Source organism: Garra rufa, chromosome 14, assembly GCF_049309525.1.
Source record: "Garra rufa chromosome 14, GarRuf1.0, whole genome shotgun sequence".
Taxonomy (NCBI): domain Eukaryota; kingdom Metazoa; phylum Chordata; class Actinopteri; order Cypriniformes; family Cyprinidae; genus Garra; species Garra rufa.
The window spans coordinates 18,173,635-18,194,886 of NC_133374.1; the positions used below are offsets into that span (position 1 = coordinate 18,173,635).

The 21,252-nt window shown below is 35.7% G+C and overlaps 1 protein-coding gene across 1 annotated transcript in view; it reads right to left on the reverse strand.

The window, feature by feature from the left end:
• Positions 1–21,252, reverse strand: part of bcas3 (BCAS3 microtubule associated cell migration factor) — a 181,664-nt gene that overhangs the window by 123,581 nt on the left and 36,831 nt on the right. The window contains exons 11-13 of the mRNA XM_073817326.1: positions 20,290–20,373; positions 12,570–12,740; positions 7,717–7,810 (exon numbers count right to left, since the gene is read on the reverse strand). Of these exons, the coding sequence (XP_073673427.1) occupies positions 7,717–7,810; positions 12,570–12,740; positions 20,290–20,373 (349 nt within the window). The remainder of the gene's footprint in view (positions 1–7,716; positions 7,811–12,569; positions 12,741–20,289; positions 20,374–21,252) is intronic.

Below are 21,252 nucleotides of genomic sequence, written 5' to 3' on the forward strand. Positions count from 1 at the left end.
AAGTTTACATACACCTTGCGGAATCTCCAAAATGTTAATTATTTTACCAAAATAAGAGGGATCAGACAAAATTTTTTATTTTATTTAGTACTGACCTGAATGCGTCTACATATAGTCCACAAGAGAAAATAATAGTTGAATTAATAAAAATTACCGCTTTTTTTAGTAATACGATTCCCTTGTTTGTCCTGAACAGTTAAACTGCCTACTGTTCTTCAGAAAAATGCTTCAAGTCTGACATTCTTTGGTTTTTTTATCATTTTTGTGTATTTGAACCCTTTCCAACAATGACTGTATGATTTTGAGATCCATCTTTTCACACTAAGGACAACTGAGGGACTCATACGCAACTATTACAGAAGTTTCAAATGCTCACAGATGTTCCAGAAGGAAAAACCAAGCATTAAGAGCCAGGGGTGAAAACTTTTGAACGAAAGGAGGATTTGTAAATTTTTCTTATTTCTTATTAATATAATTTTTTTTTTTAATTTAGTATTGCCCTTCAGAAGCTACAGAAGATACTTACATGTTTTCCAAAAGACAAAATAAGTTAAATACACCCTAATCAGTGAGCATTTTAACCTTCTGTTAGCTGCGTATGAGTCCCTCCGTTGTCCTTAGAATGAAAAGATGGATCTCAAAATCATACAGTCATTGTTGGAAAGGGTTCAAATCCACAAAAATGCTGAAAAACCAACAAATTTGTGGGACATGAAGGATTTTTCTGAAGAACAACGGGCAGTTTAGGGACTCGTGAACAACTATAACTAAACAAAAATAAAAAAATAAAAACACAGTTGTGGATCATTCAGGTAACAGCACAGTATTAAGAATCAAGTGTACGTAAACTTTTGAACAGGATCATTTATATAAATTCAACTACTATTTTCTCTTGTGGACTATATGTAAACATCTTTTATGTGAATGATCTTATTCGGGTCAGTACTACATAAATAATAACATGCATTTTGTATGATCCCTCTTATTTTGGCACATTTTTTAAAAGTAATGTTTTTTGCTCGTTTATAATATATCTTTTTTATAGACGAATCAAACTTAGCTTTTTTCTATATTTTGTTTTCTAAACAACATGATTCTAAAACACTCCAGCTGGGTGTTTGCAAGTGACTCATGGGAGTGGGTGCTAGAAAGGCCACATCCGCAACAGACAAACAGGCACTTCAGATCACCCTTCCCCTTTAAAAACCCGCAAGCAAACACTTGCCAGAATGAACTGAGCTAAACTAAGCTGCCTCGCAAGAGCAGATTCCTTGATGCTTATCAGTTCCGTGATTGAGTGGAATTACAGTGAGTCTCATGGGCCGTGAGACCTGTCCACCCTCGCGCTGCACACGACCGTACCCTCACACCATTTGCTCACTCTGCTATCGATTAAGACCAGTTTAGCGCCATTTAAACTTTGTAGAAACATCCTCAAAGGGAAAAGGAAAGAGCAGAAGAGGACAAGGAGTGAAAAACAGATACTCTGGCTAAAGTGAGTCCTGCACGCCGCCGTTCGGAGCAGCATCCTTTAATTATGCGTCTATGAATAGAAGCTCCAACACCACAGCACAAGCGCCAGCTACCCAACTGGCCGCCATTTTCTACCCTCGCCCTTCTGTTTTTCGTCCAACACACACTGTTGAGTTGGATTTCTTATATAAGTGCTTTTTTGATTTTCACTGGAGGTTTGCACGTTCCAGTCAATGTCAAGTCGCCACATTGTTTCTTTTCAAGTCGGCCTTTTCACTCTCTGAAATCAAAACCGTCCGGATGGAGCTGCGGTCGGCCCTGTGGCCGGAGTGACACTTTCCACTGTGGCTTCGACGTAGTTAATTTTGGACAAGGCTAGGCGGACAAGGCTAAACTTCTCACTTAAAAAACCAAGCCGCCGCTCACGTTCGTTCACAGCGCTGAGAAGGCATTTCTCGCAAATCTCAAAGAGCTGTTTTTCATCATGTGTTAATGATGTCAGGAACGTAAATTACAGCATGGATGTGTGGAACGTTCAGTCTGACCTTGTTAGTCAGCATTTCTGGAGGTTCTTTTCGCTATCGAGGACTACGGGGATTTCTTCCAGCCTTTCTGGTGCCAAACAATTTCATAACTCAAAACAATTATTATAGCCCTTTCGATTTATTCCCGAGCAAATGAGGTGATAACAGACACATCCCATTATTTCTGAATAACGCTGACAGGTGAAGGTTAAACTGTTTGAAGTTTACGGCACCCCGCAGTTATCTAAAACAAGCCGCCCCGGAGCAGTCTCCTCTTGAGGGCAGAGGACGCCTGACAAAGGGCCACACTGGGGGATCAGCACTCGGGGGACCAGGGCTGGGGCCTCTCTAGGCCGGGACAAACAATTCAATGAAAGAGTAACCAAAACATTACACCGACCCTTCACATGAGATAAAGCAAACCAAAAGCTGTGATTCTCAAACACAGGAAGGATTTAATAATATTTTTCAGTTAGTCTAAGCGTATTGGTATTTAACACTTCTATTAAGGCATTGAATTGTTTTAAAGTGACAGTAAATGCATTTAATAATATTTCACAAGATTTCAAATAAATGCTGTTCTTTTAAAATAGTCTTAGACAAAAAAGAATCATCATCATAACAAATAAATACATTTTAAAAAATGATGAGAAATGTTTCTTGAGCGACAAATCAGCATATTAGAATGATTTTTAAAATATATTAAAATAGAAATCATATTTTACAGTATTACTGTTTTGACTGTATTTCCGATCAAATAAATGATGAGCATTTGAGAGTCTTTTCAAAAACACTTTCAAAAAACCAAGCAAATGGAATGTGAATCTTACCAAGCAAACTTTTGAGTGGTAATGCACATATAACGTACATATAAAAAATAGTTCAAATAAATAGGCATGAATATGTTTACCGACATGTGTGTGTGTCAAAAAAACGTTTTGTTTACCTGAAAATAATAAAATAAATAAATAAATACACTGCCGTTTAAATATTTGGGATCAGATTTTAGTTTTTTTAATATGGTAATCAAGGCTGCATTTGTTTAATCAAAAAGCCAGAAAAAACATTAAATATTATTTCAGTGCAAAATGACTGCTTTCTATGTAACTACATTTTAAAATGTATCTATTCCTGTGATGCAAAGCTGAATTTTCAGCATCATTACTCCAGTCTTCAGTGTCACATGATCCTTCAGAAATCATTTTAATACGCTGCTTTATTATCAATGTTGAAAACAGTTGTGCTGCTTAGTATCTTGTTGGAACCTGTGATAATTCCTTTTCAGATTTCTTTAATAAATAAAAAGCTAAAAATAACTGCATTTATTTAAAATCGAAATCTTTTGAAACTACCATTTAAAAGTTTGTAGTCAAATTTTTATTTTCTCTCTTTTTAAAGAAATTAATACTTTTATTCACCAAGGATGTGTTCAATTGATAAAAAGCGATAGCAACGACTTTCTATTTTTAACAAATGCTGTTCTTTTTAACTTTATATTCATCAAAAAATCCCGAAAAAAATAACCACAGTCTCCTAACAAATATTAAGCAGCACAACTGTTTCCAACATTGATAATAAAAGTAATAAATAAGCATATTAGAATGATTTCTGAAGGATCATGTGACACTGAAGACTGAAGTAATGATGCTGAAAATTCAGCATTGCATCACACAAATAAATTATATTTCAAAATGTATTAAAATAGAAAACCATTATTTTAAACTGTAATACATTTTTTGTATATTACAGTTTTCTGTATTTTTGATTAAGTAAATGCAGCCATGACGGGAATAACAAAATTCTTAAAAAAAAAAAAAACTAATTAAAAATCCGATCCCAAACTTTTGAACGGCGGTGTATATAAAAATTGTATTATGACATATGACAAAAAGCTATCAAATCATAACATACTTGGAATTGGAAAATTATAGCATATGGTGATTGCTTATCATCATAATTTTACTGATAATACTAGTAATATATCTCTTACACATGACGGTTGTGTAGTCACATTTGTTTTTATTGAGACCTTCAATTCTTTGTTGATCTAAGAAAAAGCACATTTGCACTAATATTTGTACAAGTAATGTCCCTGAGCAGGCCTTGATTGTTGACTGTATGTTTGCTTTGCTTCGTGATCCATAGCACTTTTCTCTAACTGACTCATAAAGATAAAAGGACTACTGGGCAGAAAGTTCCAGTGCAGTTGACCATAGTGATGGGACACCGACTTCACCTCCACCTCCTGCTCCACGCACGCTAACAGGGAAAAGGTGGCTTGCTACTCTGAGGTCTAAAGGTTAACCAATAGCGCCACCTAGAGACAAACACGTTCTGCCCAAAGCCAGGTTAAGACAATCTAATTAGAAGTGTGTAATTCACTGCATCTTATTTTCTCACCTTATATGTGACCCTGGACCACAAAACCAGTCATTCTTGTAGCTATAGTCAAAAATAGACTGTATGGGTCAAAATGATAAATTCTTCTTTCATGCCAAAAATCATTAGGATATTAAGTAAAGATCACGTTCCATGAAGATATTTTGTAAATCTTCTATTGTAAATATATCAAAACTTTATTTTTGATTAGTAATATGCATTGCTAAGAACTTCATTTGGATTTTTTGCACCCTCAGATTTTCAAACAGTTGTATCTCGGCCAAATATCCAACAAATCATATCAGTGGAAAGCTTATTTATTCAGCTTTAAGTATTGAATAACAAAAAAAAATTACAATGTTTCTCTTATAAATGGAAAAAAATAACAGTACAGAGCTGTAATTAGAATAAAATCTATTTTAAATAAAAATAAATTTAATTTAAAAAAAATTAGTAGATCAAACTCAATGCCCACAGTTTTATAAATAATAAATATTTTAATTAATTAATCAATCCTAAATTAATAAGTTATATTTACTTATTCTTTGCATAAATCATCTTCATAATATTACTGCAGCCAAGCTAAATCACGGCACGAGTTTTGTGGCATGGTTTGGCATCAGTTCAATATTGTGCGGTTGATACAGAACATCCATCAGGGATGTTTTGATCTACTAAGATATGCATCATTTCCTTACCATCTTTTAGTAACCTGATGCAAAAATCATCTGCACCTGGAGTTGCATGCTTATGTACACAATGACTCATCCTCAATGGAGTCTCCCATAGTATTTAGTTAGTAAGGACAGATATGTGAAGGATTTCACTTAGGGCAATGGCTATCATTAGCTTTCAGCACATTCTTATTAGAAGGACTCTCAATCTGCAACACACACTGTACAATGAGCCATTGTGACTGGACTGGATATCCGGAGAAACAAACATGACTATATGTAAAATTGAAAAGTGATCAGATAACTGCCTATCAAAATGAGCCAAGACGCTCATTCAAGGGCAGGTTGAGGACAACGCTACCATGGTTTTACTGTATTTTTCCAAAAATGGTTGAAGCCATGGCCTAGTGACGCCAAGTCATGGTGCTCAAGCAGAAGAGAATTCTAAAAATAAAAATTAAATTAAATTAAATTAAATAAAACCTGAATATAAATAAAAATCAAGGTGCAAATTCCAGCAGATAATGAATAACAGCCTTCATCATGACTAAAGCTTGTTGTGACGTGGCTGACTAAATGTGCTAAGAATTATGAGCCCGTCCTACGTCGTCTTCTCATCTTTAAGGTTTGAAACTGTACCTGTTCAGTGCTTGGGGTATTTCATCTGAAAGAGACCGAATGCTTTGTTGACCTCAATACACTTCAAGTGAGACAGACATGAACAAGATCAATGAGCACTAAATTCTCCACTACGTGTTAAGGAGAGACAAGAGGGAAGAAAGAGAAGGATGGATAGACAGGAAAAAGAGGGAGAAATGACAGTGACCGATATGCCTGGGGGTAGATTCACTAGAAGTCACACAATGGCTGCTTTTCAGAACAACAGATCTTAAGGGCCAAGCAGACAGTAACGCTTAGGGAACAAGATGAGGTTACATGTAAAAAGGTGACATGACTGACACCGCCATCTCCTTCTCAAACAGACCTTATTTTACAATTTTGTTTTACCTTTTGTTCCCCTAAAGTCTGCTTTTTAATATTAGACGACCTTTCATGCATTAACAACAGTCAAACTTTAGCTTTAAATGGCCATTTTTCAACCTTAGATTAATCAAAGATTAATCTTAAAGGAGACCTATTATGCTGCTTTTTACAATATTTAATATAAGTCTCAGGTGTCCCCAGAATGTGTCTGTGAAGTTTCAGCTCAAAATACCCCACAGATACTTTCTATCATTTTGAAAATAATTATAAATGTAAGCAGAAACACGCTGTTTTCATGCATACCTCTTTAAATGCAAATGATCTGCTGCTCCCCACCCCCCTTTTCCAGAATAGGGCTGTGCCTTTACAGCTCAAACATCTGTTTGGCTTTGATCATCACGTCTACTGCACTGAAATCTTGCATATTAAAGCCATATTATCTTAAACTTCTGATATAGAAGTTAAAATGCACGCATCCAAAGAACGCACACAGAAAGACAAAGATCTCTTTCATGTCTTATTGCGCTTAAACTGTTAAAAACACACAAGTTTATCTTTAAAACACATAAGTTACAAAAAAAGGCAGTTATTTCTGTGAAGGTAAACATCTGGGAAAGAAATCACATGTTTATATGAGATCTGTGTGGCAGCAGCGTAATATACAGTAAATAAATCAATAAATCCACTGCTCTCTTGTCTCCTTTGAGGCTGGGACTCTTGATGTGTTCTGTGCTCATCTGTGCAGCTAACGACACAACAGTTTTTGCTTGAACTTTCACCATGGTGTTACAACTAATATTATAGTAAGATCCACTTCCTAAAACACGTGGTCGCCCTTTTCACGTTTTCTGGTTTGGTAGATGAACCGGGGACTCAATTATAGCAGATTGTCATGATATGTTCCCTATAAATGAGAAGTTTTTTTGCAAAGGGCATTTGATCTTCTTTGCACGTTCACTTTGTAAACACTGGGATGGTACTTTTACAGCGATGTAGGACGATTTTGAAGTTGGAGGAGAAAATGAGATGGGAGTTTTTCGACCTACCCTGTCTTGAACCGGAATACACAGAGTTCACACAGAGCTACAGTAGACAAGACAAGCATTTGATGTTAAAATGTATATAAAATGCTTTGCTAGATAAGATCCTGGGATCGTTTAGAGCCCTTCGGAGCTTGATTTAAACTACATTTTATGAGCTCAAACTCATGGGTACCACAGAAGTCCACTATATGGAGAGAAATCCTAAAATGTTTTCCTCAAAAAAAAAAATTCTTTACGACTGAAGAAAGACATGAACATCTTGGATAATAAGGGGGTGAGTAAATTATCTGTAAATTTTTGTTCTGGAAGTGAACTTCTCCTTTAACAAATTCTCTTAAACAAGCTGCTACTGTACCTTTAAGACTTCAATATGAATATCTTCTCTTCTGATTGGCTAATCTCCACATAGCACAGTGTTGGTTATCAGAGCAGGTCAGTATCGTTATAGTTTGGTTTATATAAATGGTCTGCATTGTAAACAGAATAAATCTGCACTGTATATCAGTGTTTTAATTCAAAAAGGCAGGAATATCCACAAGTCGTCTCCTTTAAGACCATGTAAACGCCTGCCAAGCAAGTGCCTAGAGTTTTGTGCTTTGGTAGGACTCAGTGAGGCATCACAATGAGGTGTTCACTTACCACTCGGATTAAACGCCATGCAGGATATAGGCTTATCATGTGCTGGAAAATGTGCAATCACTCCTTCTCCATCAGAATCCTCGCTAACAAGAACCTGAAACATATACACCCAAAAAACACACAATAAAGCTACAGTAAGTTGACGGAGCTGCATAAATAAAGGCTGACTTCTTGTTTACCTCACGTCTCAGTGTTTTAGACACGTAGCTGGTCATTGGCTGTACAGTGGCCTGTGCAATCTGATCTTCACAGTTACATAAGATTTAATCAGTTTAACAAAGATGTGTTATGGCATTTGTATAAAACAAAGTGTGTTCCAAGTTGTGTTCCATTGTATGGAGTAAAAAATGAGCTGAAAAGGTTTCCATGTGTTTTTTTTAATGATCATCTTCCATTCCCCATCATGTCATTCAGCCTTAAACATGTTGCCCTCTTGCGGGTGCTTAACAATTATCCTTGTGTCTACTTTAATCCACACTGGAAGATTTTAGCTTTATATGACGCATGTTCGGCAAAACAGTTTCATTATGGAATTCAAATAGACATTTTTTAAAAGATGTCCGCAAATATGTTGGTGTGTTTTATGAACACGGCTTCAAAGAAACAAAGACTAACCCACACGACCACCGTGATCAATGTGCATATTCTGCCAAAGCCCACAGAGCAACAGCTCTGAAATCAGACAGGAAGAAAAAGTGCCATGTTGAAGGAGTTAAAACAAACACAGCAGGAAGAAACTCTATAGTGTCTCTTTACGTTTTGATACCCAGAAGAGATTAATAGCTTGCAGTTAGAAGAAGCGTAATGTGAATCCGTAATTCATCCCCTTATGTACATTACTACAGGAAAAGAAAAGAAAAGAAAAGACAAAGGGATAAAGAGTAATAAAATAATTTAAAGTAATAAACTCATAAAAAACAAAAAAGTAAAAAATAAGAAAAAAAAATAAAGAGTATTTTTTAATTTAATTAAAATTGTAAAAAAAAAATCTCAATTAACCAAAAAAAAAAAAAAAACACATAAAAGCAAAAAAGTACCAAAAAAATTAATAGAATTTTATTTCTTCTAAACTTAATTATATTTTAATTCTAATAAAAACAAATAATATTTTTTCTTAATTTTTCTTACATTTTATCAATAAACCAAATATGGAATAAACAAAAACACAAGTTAAAAAAGGTTAAATTAAAACTGAAAACAAAAAGAGAACGTTAACTTTTCCCCTCATGTATATTACTAGAGGGGAAAAAAGAAAAGAAAGAAAAAAAATGAAGGGATAAAGAGTAATGAAAAATGCATAAAAGCAAAAAAGTAAAAATAAATAATAAAAATAATATTATAATTAATAAAAAATAATTAATTAACAGAATTTTATTTTTCCTAAATTTAAATATATTTTAATTACAATAAAAAAATTATATATTTTCGTAAATGTCTCTATAATTTTTCTTAATTTTATCAATAAACCAAATATAAAACAAAATATAAAAACAAAAAACACAAGGAAAAATAAAACTGAAAACAATTAAGAGAATTTTTTTCAACTACTATAGGATAAAAAGAAAAGTAAAGAAAAGAAGAAAAAGAATGGATAGAGTAATTAAAAATAAAGACTAATAAAAAAAACTTAAGCCAAAAAGTAAAAATAAATACAAATAATTTTATTTTTCTTGTGTTTAATTACATTTAAACAAAACTTACATTTTCTTAAATGTTTCTATAATTTTTCTTCATTTTCTCAATAAACCAAATATAAAGTAAACAAAAAAACAAAAACACAAGGTAAAAAGAAAAGTAAAAATAAAACTGAAAACAAAAGAGAATGTTTTCCTCTCATGTACATTACTACAGGAAGAAAAAAAAGAAAAGAAAGAATAGACGGTAATAAAAAATAGAGTAATAAAAACTCATAAAAGTACAATTTTATTTTATTAAATTTTATACAATTTTAAATAAATTTTTGTAAAAATTTGAAATGTTTTTAGAATTTCTTATTGTTTTAATAAACCAAATATAAAAAAAACAAAAAAAAAAACACAAAGGTACAAAATGAAAAACTTAAATTAAATTAAAACAAGATAATTAACTTTTATTTACTTAATAACCAAATATAAAAATATGGAAATCAAAACAAAACAAGCAGTACGACTATTACTGCATTTTATCAATTTCTATGAGTGTAAACATTCAAAATAAATTCCAATATTTTCAAATAGCCTATCAAAGTTGAAAGCAAAAAAAAAGAAAGCAAAAAAAGCAGAGTGTGTTGCTCATAAGGGGCTATTCTCTGGTCAGTGGTCCTCTGTTAAGTTTGCTCATGAAAGAGATTATAACTAAGCCCAGACATGAGACAGCCGGAGAGAAGAGTGATAAATCTAGCCGAGTGTTGCATTAAGGAGCAAGGCAGATTTTAATAGGATCCAGTCCAAACAGAAAACAGCCTTGCTCTAAAACCCAGACATTTATTTCAGACTGCAAAAAAATGCCCCTGTGACACAAACCAGATCGCTTTTATTAGGGCGCAAAAACAGACAAATGTTGTTCTGTACAGGAATATACTATTGCTTCGGAAAAGTATTAGTGTGCGGATAGCTCCAAAGAGCAAATAAACTTCTCGCAGGAAACACAAAGCTGCAAAAGGTAGAGGATGATGATGATGATGATGATGAGGGGGTGGGGCAGGTCCCATGAGACTGGGAGAAAAAAAAAAAAAAAACACACACACGCCAAGACCACTGCTGGAGTCACGGGAGAATGCCACTGACAGTAAATTCCATAAAGATGTTTTGTGTGAACATTGAAAACATGACTAGTCTGCTTTGGGAGGAGCACAGCTTCTTGTGAGGTTGGCGATGTAAACACAGGAAACCTCTCTTAGAGAGTGTTGCCTCTGGCAAATCTGAGTGGTATAGGTTTAGAAATAAGCATATTAAATCACACCTCTAAACGAGAGCAACGTGTCAATCAGGTCACGGAAGACTCTCTGGGGAATCGATGGTTTAGCTATCACGTTTTAATGGGAGGATATATTTACATGGGTCAGAATCAACAGGATAGCAAAACCTGTTTCAGCTTAACCTCTCTCCAAGTAAAAATCCTTGAACAGAAGAACAGCAAATATTAAAGTTAGCCATTTAAACGGAGTGCTCTATTAAAGAGATCATGTGTCGCACTCCTACATGTCCTCATTTAACAGATCCATGCGTTGGTGCAAAAGAAAAAAGCGAGTAGAGCTTTTTCGTAATGCTTCTGCAATGACCTGTCTGTGATCTCATGCTAAAAGGCTACGGTTGTGCCAGCCAAGGGGGAAACAGCCACAGGAAGTGGCTAAATCATGAGATCAGGAGACTGCGGCCTGGCACAGAGTCTGTGAACGAATGGTGAAGCATGTGCTCTTATGACAAGGTGATGACAAACCCCTCGGGCCACAAGAAGCACTAATACTGAATGAGTTATGAATGGGATTAATGAATCCGGGTTCTTTCGGATCAAGGTCAGATGGGTGAAGAAAGTATCAGAAATGGACATAGTGTTGTGATACGGTTGCGTGCTAGAAATCCCGTCATTCACAAGCACCTATCTATGGAAGAAAATGTACAGATTAAGGGCCAGATTTACTAGACAGCAAATTAGTGCGCAATTTTATAAAAGCTTAGATGGGAGGGGAAAATTTTGTGTGTGATTTGCTGACAATGCGCACATATTAAAGAACACAGATGCAGCCAGATCATTTTCATAATGATCAGCACAATCTAACAGATAATTGACTCATGCCTTGTCAACCAAGCTGTTCATGACTTTCTTTCCATATAGTGGACTTCTATGTCCGTGAGTTTGAACTTCCAAAATGCAGTTTAAATGCAGCTTCAAAGGGCTCTTAACGATCCCAGCCGAGGAAGAAGTGTCTTATTTAGTGAAACGATTGGTTATTGGTTAAAAACAAAAATAGACCGTTTATATACTTTTTAACCTCAAATGCTCATCTTGTCTAGCTCTGCGTGTACTCAGTGTATTCCAGTTTAAGACAGTTAGGGTATGTCGAAAAACTCCCATCTCATTTTCTTCTTTAACTTATTTGTCCTACATCGCTGTTTAACTTTTTTTTGTAAATGGCATTTGATCTTCTTTGCCTGTTCACTTTTTAAACGCTGAGTCGGTACTTCTGCAGCGATGTAGGGCGATTTTGAAGTTGGAGGAGAAAATGAGATGGGAGTTTTTCGACATACCCTAACTGTCTTGAACTGGAATACACAAAGTACAAACAGAGCTAGACATGACAAGCATTTGAGGTTAAACAGTAAATAAACTGTCCATTTATTTTATAAAATAACTGATTGTTTCACAAAAAAAGACCTGGAAGCTGCATTTAAACTGCTTTTTTGAAGTTCAAACTCTTGAGCACCATAGAAGTCCAGTATATGGAAAGAAATTTTGAAATGTTTTCCTCAAAAAACAATTTCTTTATGACTGAAGAAAGACATGAACATTTTGGATGACAAGGGAGTGAGTAAGTTATCTGTAAATTTTTGTTCTGGAGATGAACTACTTCATTAAGACATGCTTTTTTTTGGACGTTAAATAATGCCGCAAATACCAATATTTGATATGCAAAAAAGTTAGTAAATCGCGTTGCGTGATTCATTTTTATACTCTCCTCCCATAAATTTAGCATCTGAAAGGGAAACTCCTACAAATGCATATTCAATGAGGTCAGGTGCAAAAATAACTGTCCACGCCTTTTTAACGCTAATTCTTCACTGTATTGAAGTACTATTTTAACGCCAAAAGACGGTTTGCGTTGGTGCAAGCTGTTAGTAAATCTGGCCCTAAAAGTATGAATGAGCATTTCATACCTGTCCTTCTCCCACAGTGTGTGTATCTATGATGGTGACCACTCCAGGTTGGTGAGGGCTGCGGCGGATGCCGCTATGGGGAGTGCCCTCCTCGTCGGGCACCCCTGATGGCAGCGTACCGGTGAGCTGGGTCACGACCTTCCCCACCATGGTCAGGCCAGTCTTCAAAGTCTGACAGAAAGACAGAGACACATCTTTGTAAGGTTTAAAAATTAAAAAGCTGTAGAGATTTAGAATTTTTTTTTACACCCAAAAAAACAGAAACCAAAATTTCGTTTTTACAAAACTAAAACCGAAAATAAAGTTCGGGCAATTCAATTTCAGTAACTGGTTAAGTAAAGGCATAGTTCACCCAAAAATGAAAATTCTGTCATTAATTATTCACTCTTATGTCAATCCAAATCCATAAGATCTTTGTTCATCTTCGGAACAAAAATTAAGATATTTTTGATCTTTGAGAGCTTTCTGACCCTGCATAGACAACAATGGAACTACCATGGTACTCTCATAAATGACTGACAAGGAGAAGAAACTGTTGAATAAAGGTGCTAATTTTGTTTTCTTTACGCACAAAAAGTATTCTCATAGCTTTATAAAATTAAGGTTGAACCACTGATGTTGCATGGACCATTTTAACAATGTCCTAACCAGTGTTGAGGAAAGTTACTTTTAAAAGTAATGCATTACAATATTGCGTTACTCCCTGAAAAGTAACTAATTACGTGACTTTTGAGTTACTTTTGAGTTACTTATTAAATCTGGGCTGGGCTTGCTTGTTTGTTTTTGATATAAAAAGCTCTATTTTTAGCAAATGTAAAAGCCTTTTCACACCAAAAAGTGAAATGAATAAGCCTCAGGCTGAAGGAAAAGTAAATTCACGGCTGTACAGTAGAACACAGGAGTAGAAGGTTCAACACTCTTCAGCAATAATAAAAAATAAAAAAAACATTGAAGCACAAATGTTTTTTTGCGACATGGGTTTTTTTTGCGACATGGGGACAGAAGACTTGTCAGTCAATAAATGGGAAAACAAAGTAACTGGCATTACTTATTTTTAAAAGTAATCCGTTACTTTACTAATTACTTGCAAAACGTAATTGGATTACGTAACTTGCGTTATTTGTAATGCATTACCCCCAACACTGGTCATTACTACCGTTCTGGGCCTTGAACATAGTAGTTACGTTGCCATCTATGCAGGATCAGAAAGCTGTCAGACTTCATCAAAAATGTCTTAATTTGTGTTCCAAAGATAAACGAAGGTCTTACGGGTTTGGAACGACATGAGGGTGAGTAATTAAAGACAGAATTTAAATTTTTGGGTGAACTGTCCCTTTAAACTCTACTAACAATTATCACAGGACGGATCTTTCAAATCATCATTGTGGAAAAATTGCAATAATTAGATGTTAGTAAGTGGAAACCAATTTTTTATTTTTCAATAATGCAAAGGGTTAAAAGCAAAACATTTCATTCAGCAACATTTGCGCCAGCTAAACAAGTACTATTGCAACACTCAAATCAATACGGCAAACAAAGTTCTCACATCCAGAGATTTTGTTGAGCAATGACCTAAAAAACATGTTTGCATCCAGTGTTGTTTGAGGCAATGTCAACAGACAGGTGTGTGAGTTAGCCGTGTATGTTAACGGTTAGTGTTTGTGCAAGTAAGATGTTTACTCTGAGAAGAGAGCTGAGAATAGATGTCCGATTTCTGGCACGGCAGTCGGTGCAGCGTCTGCCACCAGCCGGCCGCCCCCTCCCTTCCCTTCGCGGGCCCTGATCAATGGGGACTGTTTGGATTAGCACTAAAAACTCTAACTGCAGTGATTAGAAAACACATTAGTGTTGATCAATTAGGAGGCAAACGCTTCTCTTAATAATTGATGGGGCAAAGCAATTTACACACAGTCAGTTAGTGGGCTTGTCAGAGCATTCTCCAAAGGGCCCAACAAACACAGGCGCCACGAGGTATTGACGCTGCCGCTTGGCCTGAATGCCTGATTAAGCTCTCTGGGGCCTTGGCAGACAGACGCACACATAGAGCGACGCTCACTCCATTAAGTGAGAACTAGAGGAGACCCTACTTAAGCTGTGCTATCCACTTACCCCAAACACAGTTCACAACGGCAGAGGTCTGAAAACAGAGCCCTGGGGCACCCCGCTCACGCAGTCTTGTGGCTGGCACAATGACATCTCTCTTTTGGTCGCATCGCGCTCATTTACACAATCCGTGCCTTGCAAGAATTCAATTTTGCAAAAGGCGCCCTCCCCCTCCTTTTTTGTGATTGTGTTACAGGATTGATGGGAGATGGCCCCCTGGCCCCCAGACGGCCGCACTCAGAGCCACTCAGCACAGGGACCGTGTGTCAGAGCGGAGGAGATGGTTATAAATCACAGCCCCGTCTGCAGACGGCCTGTCTGCGTATCAAGGCTTTTTTAACCTTGTTTTCCTCTCCGCTAACCTTTGCTGTGCTCCTTTTGATGTATACCGCCATTAAGGCTAATGGCACTTCTCTCACGTAAGCCGTTAGCGCTCGTTAGGCGGTGATCAGGCCGGCGGCCGGGGAATACAGATGTGGGCTTAATAAATCAATTAAGCAACCAGGAGAGGAGACTGGAACCATATGAAAGGTTAAGCACCAAGGTTCTGGCACCACTAAATGAACTCTAGTGGGTCTCTGAATCACTAAGGACTCCGCCGAAACCGCTCTGGGACGCTATATGATGAATAAAGTGAGTGGAACAGCACACATTATGAGCTTCATTTAGAGCAGAGCAAACAGGAAAGAAAGCATGACTGAAAACACACAAATAAGTGCAAAGAGAAAACACAAGCTAACACTTAAAGAGCAAGTCATATTGGTTTTTGGATTTTTTTTTTTTTTTTTTTTTTACATTTGTAACGTAGCTATCCTTCAATGTAAACAGTTTGCAAAGTTAATCAAAAAAGTGCATGATAAAGATATTGCATCTCAAAAGAAAAAGTCGACTCTGAGCCGCCTTTACGAGTCATCATATCTTCTGCCTGTTACAATATACATCACTAGGTAACACTAGGGAACCTTCCCACAAACACTTCCGCTAGTTAGTGTGTTTACATCATGTCATAAAAGACACTGTGTTCTGCGTTGTGAAAGCAAGTTTGTTTTTTATTGCCAAAAGATAAGAATGTGAAGAATCAGTGGTTAAAATACAATTTTTTCCACGATACCACAACATTACCATTTTAAACTTTCGTTGTGTGCTTGTCATTTTACAGAGGACTGCTTCTCCAATCTTGGAGAGTTCAACGTGGAATTCGCTAAATGATTGTCCATGAAAGATAAGTCCACACCTTCTTTACTTGGACCAACAAGTGCTCCGAACCACAAACTGTAAGTATGATTAATATCTATGTGTACATTTTCAATTGAGTGCTCAAAATATCAAGGTTTTTGTGCTAATGTGATGTGATGTATACATAGTGCAGCATTAGGTTTCTAGGTAAACCACAATATTACTGTCTTACTGAATTCACTGTGAACTAGGGTTGCCCTTGACTAAAGTTTTTTTCTAGTCCACTAGTAGTCATTCTAAGCATTAGTCGACTGTTAGTCGCACAATTATTAATAACCCATAGAAATAATAAAAATGAGCCTTTAATTGCCTACATAGCCTAATAAGCGCTCAAGCGCACTCAAAAAAGCTTGCAACAGCACACAATTATAAATGTGTCAGGGAAAAACAGCAAGAAGACTGCATTAATGTTTTAATACTTTGTTGATTAACTAGCGCTTTCTTTCTTTTTGGCTTAAGAGATGAAGTCTGTGACACCGACTCGTCATCTCTGCAGTAGAGGATGCGACTGTATGTTTCATACAGATTGGATAAATCAAAGAATATTTGTTTTTTTCATTTGAACTGGTTCATTTGAAAGTAGACATTTTATTTTCTACAGATTTTATTTTTTTCATGTCTGTAAGGCAAGTATACACAGAGTTTCGAAGTTTTGTGAGACCGAGACGGCAGAAAGCTCATCCTGTCTGCTTTCATTATTCTACATTCGTGTTTATTCTGAGTGCACACAAACAAACATAGAGTCTTTACAGATTAGAAAGATGTATTATTTTTATCTGTATGAGCAAAAATTACGGAGTATTTTAAGAATAAGAGACCACCTCCATCTGTCATGCAGTGAGCACCTTACTGTTCAACTTCCACACTCCGCAGACACTTGAGTAGCAAACTTTTTTCTATGTTAACATTTGATTTCAGATGAAACGCCATATTTAGGGTCGATGAATGATAGGTGAGCGTTTGGATGTCCTTAGCCATTAACGATCTGTCTGTCACGGATTGCGTGACTTTGCCACTTCCTATGGATTTCTGCGACTAAGCGACTAATAAAATTTTGGTTGACCAAGCCACTTCTTGTCAACTAACATTTAGTTGACTATTAGAGGGCAGCACTACTAGGAACCCACTATTTCCCAAGAATGTGTCGATGAATGTAGACTGTTTGTTCTAATTACTTTGTTTAATAATAAAGAAATGTAGACATATTTTGGTTTAGAAACTGTATAGTTTCATCAGTTAGTCACGTTAGCACTCAGGTAATGTATCCACCATGATTGTTTTGTGAAGAGTTTACAGTTTAGCAGCTAAACTTTAGGCATGGGCATGATTCGCTTGCACTGTATATGGAAAGACCAGTCACAACAGACTTGGTCAGCTGACCAATCAGAGCAGTGTAGGCTTTTGGAAGGGAGGGGTTTACAGACTTTAAGCTCAGAACTGCTTTGAATGAATCTTTTTGAAATCAATGCAAAATAATTCTAATATTAAATGTATATTCTGAGAAAATGTTTTCTGAACTTAGATGCATTTAAACCCTGTTGTAGTGGACTTGACAACAATTTTATGACATGTTAAAATACCATATGACCTGCTCTTTAAGCTGTAAAGTTTGATTCCTTACCTTGGAAAGAGGCTTATCATAAATTAACATGACAATTTTCAAGATTTAAGGATCACTGGGCAAATCATATCTTAAAATTGAAAACCTGATCATCCTGAATTTTCTGGAAGCTCTACAGTTTTAAATTAAAAACATACAAAGTTTGGCCAGAGTAATAAATAGATCATATCATTACCATGTTGAATGGTTTTTATACACAGTGGGGATCCTGAGGCCAACATGCCAACTGTGCACCAACAGTTATAAAGGTCAGATTTTACAAAAGAATGGCTGGTTTTAATATTAAAAAACAAAAGTAATAATGATCAGAACATGAAGTCTCTCAGCAAGACAAAACTGAAATAAGCTGTGCATAAATCATCCCACAAGTGAGGACAAAGCATCTGTTAGTCAAACGCATGGACAAATGTGTCAATGTGGCTCTAAAATGTATTTTATGGAAGCCCGTTTCCGCCACTGACTAAAAAGCAAAAAAGGTAATTGCGACCTTCTATCTCACAATTCTGACCTCTTTTTTTCCTCGCAATTGCGAGTTTACATCTCACTATTCTGACTTTCTTTAGATATAAAGAAATAAACTGACAGTTGCAAGTTATAAAGTCAGAAATGAAAGCCATAAAGTCAGAATTGCGGGATATAAACTCACGAGTTTGTCTCGCAATTGACTTTTTTCTCACAACTGCAAGCTCAACTCATAGAATTCATAGAACTGTGAGTTTATATCTCACAATTCTGACTTAACTCACAATTGCGAGTTTATCACACAATTCTGAGTTTTTAACTCACAATGGCAACTTTTTATCTCACAATTCTGACTTTTTTCCTTGCAGTTTCAAGATTTAAGGATCACTGAAAGCCTGATTATCCTGAATGTTCTAGAAGCTCTATGGTTTTAAATCCAAAACATACAAAGTTTGGCTAGAGTAATAAACAGATCATTTTATCACCATGCTGAATAGATTTTAGACGCAGTGGGGATCCTAAGCCCAAAAAGCCAACTGTGCACCAACAGTTATAAAGGTCAGATTTTACAAAAGAATGGCTGGTTTTAATCTTATAAAACAAATATAATAATGGTCAGAACCAGAGGTCTCTCAGCAAGACACAACTGAAATAATATGTGCATAAATAATGCCACAAGTGTGGACAAGGCATCTGTTAGTCAAGACTGTTATACTTAGTAACTCCCAATTGCGAGTTTATAACACACAATTTTGACTTTATAACTCGCAATTACGACTTTTTAATCTCACAATTCTGACTTTTTTTCCCTCACAATTGCGAGTTTATATCACAGTTTTTACTTCAATTCTCAGAACAACGAGTTTAATTCTTGCAATTCTTACTTGACTCGTATTTGCGAGTTTATATGACACAAATCTGACTTTACAACTTGCAATTGTGACTTTTTCTCTAAAAATTTTAAAACTTTTTTCTTGCAATTGCAAGTTTATATCACACAATTCTGACTTCATTTCTTAGAATTATGAGTTCATATTTCGCAATTCTGACTTAACTTGCAATTGCAAACTTATATTATGCGATTCTGACTTTATAACTCGCAATTGCGACTTTTCATCTCACAATTCTGACTTTTTTCTCACAATTGCAAGTTTATATCACACAATTCTGACTTCAGTTCTCAGAATTGTAAGTTTTTATTCACGCAATTCTGACTTTATAACTTGCAATTGCGACTTATATCTCACAATTCTGAATTTTTCCAGCAATTGCAAGTTTGTATCACGCAATTCTAACTTTATTTCTTAGAATTGCAAGTTTATATCACGTAATTCTCACTTTATAATTCGCAATTGCAACCTTTTACCTCACAATTCTGACTTTGTTTCCTGCAATTGCAAGTTTGTCACACAATTCTGACTTTATAACTCGCAAATGCGACTTTTTATCTCACAATTCCGACTTTTTTCTCGCAAATGCAAGTTTATATCACAATTCAGAATTGTAAGTTTATATCTCGCAATTGTGACTTTTTTTCTCGCAACTGCACGTTTCTAATCACGCAATTCTGACTTTATAACTCGCAATTGTGAGTTTATATCACGCAATTTGACTTAACTTGAAATTGCACATTTATATCACGCAATTCTGACTTTTTATCTAGCAATTCTGACTTTATATCTAGTTTATATCTCACAATTCTGAGAAAAAAGTCAGAATTATGTATTTGTATTAACCAATTCTGAAAAAAAACTGTCAGAATTGTGAGATAAAAAGTCACAATAACCTTTTTTTATTTTTTATTCAGTGGCAGAAACAGGCTTCCATAGCATTTAGACAGTAAATCCACTCAAAATGTATGGATTTCACTGCATTAGACAAAATATCTATGAAACTATGGAACATCTGCAAATAAATAATGTTGTTACTTTTTATCCTAAATAGCCCATTAATGTTAGATGACTAGAAAGTACTTTTAGTGTCCAAGTATCTGTTTTTTTAATAATTAATACAAAGTTTTTGTGTGTGTGTGATGCATTGCTATTAAGGTGCGTGTGTGTGTGTGTGTGTGTGTGTATGTGTATGTGTATGTGTATGTGTATGTGTATGTGTATGTGTGTGTGTGTGTGTGTGTGTGTGTGTGTGTGTGTGTGTGTGTGTGTGTGTGAAATGCATTGCTATTAAGGTGCGCTCATTCTATCTGACATTTATTTATGGCTTAGGTGTGCAAATACTTCTTGACGCCAATGTGCCATGTGTTGAAGCCTGTGACTTGTGCGACTTGAAGCGCATACTCACTTTAGCAGCGCTGATGACAGTGGCAGTGTAGGACTGGGCATTATCTCCACAGGCCCCACCACGGGACTGATGACACCGGATCAGCTACACACACACACAAACAGAGACAGAACAGAGTCACATTATCATCCAGAACCTTTCAGCTCCCCAGCACTCATTAACCCACAGAGGCCTGTCACAGCCCGCGCCAGGACGTCTGCAGGCGGGCACGGTGAGTAAGAGGAGGAGGAGGAGGAGGAGGATGCCATTAGGACAACAAACAGTTGTTCAGCCCCATTCTAAGACGCGCTCCCTCTAGGGTCCATGTCCCAGACCTATACAACACTTCAGCTGCCATTGGCCAGAAACTCATTACCTTTACCCAGACACACTGTCCCATCTGTCCATTATTAGGCAGCAAGTGGCCTCTCTAAGGCAAACAAACCGCACCCATTACATAAATGATGGTGAATCAAGGGTCTACTTAATAATAATATGTCATATTATATTGTTAGCTCCTATCGATATGACATTGTCTTTATAATGATAGGTGCAATTGGTAAGAAATAAAAACATTCTGCAGTTCGATTTAGGGTTAAGCAAAGCGACAAATTATCAGCAACAAATTCATCTCAAGGAAGGCCTTAACTATTAGGCACATGTACTTATGTTTAAATATGTCTGCATGGAGCACAACATAATGTCTTACTAAAAAAATAATAAAAAATACAATAAAATAATAAATAAAATAAAAAAATAAAACAAAATAAAAAATAAATTAAATTAAATAAAGAACATAAGTAAAAATTCTACTTGTAAGAATGGATAATGCTATCATGCTTTTACCTGATTTTTCCATAAAATCCCAAAAATATAAGAGAACACGAGAGAATTCTAAAAATAAAAAATAAAATAAAATATAATACAATAAAATAAAAACAAATAAAGATAATAAAATAATAAATAAAAATAAAATACAAAATA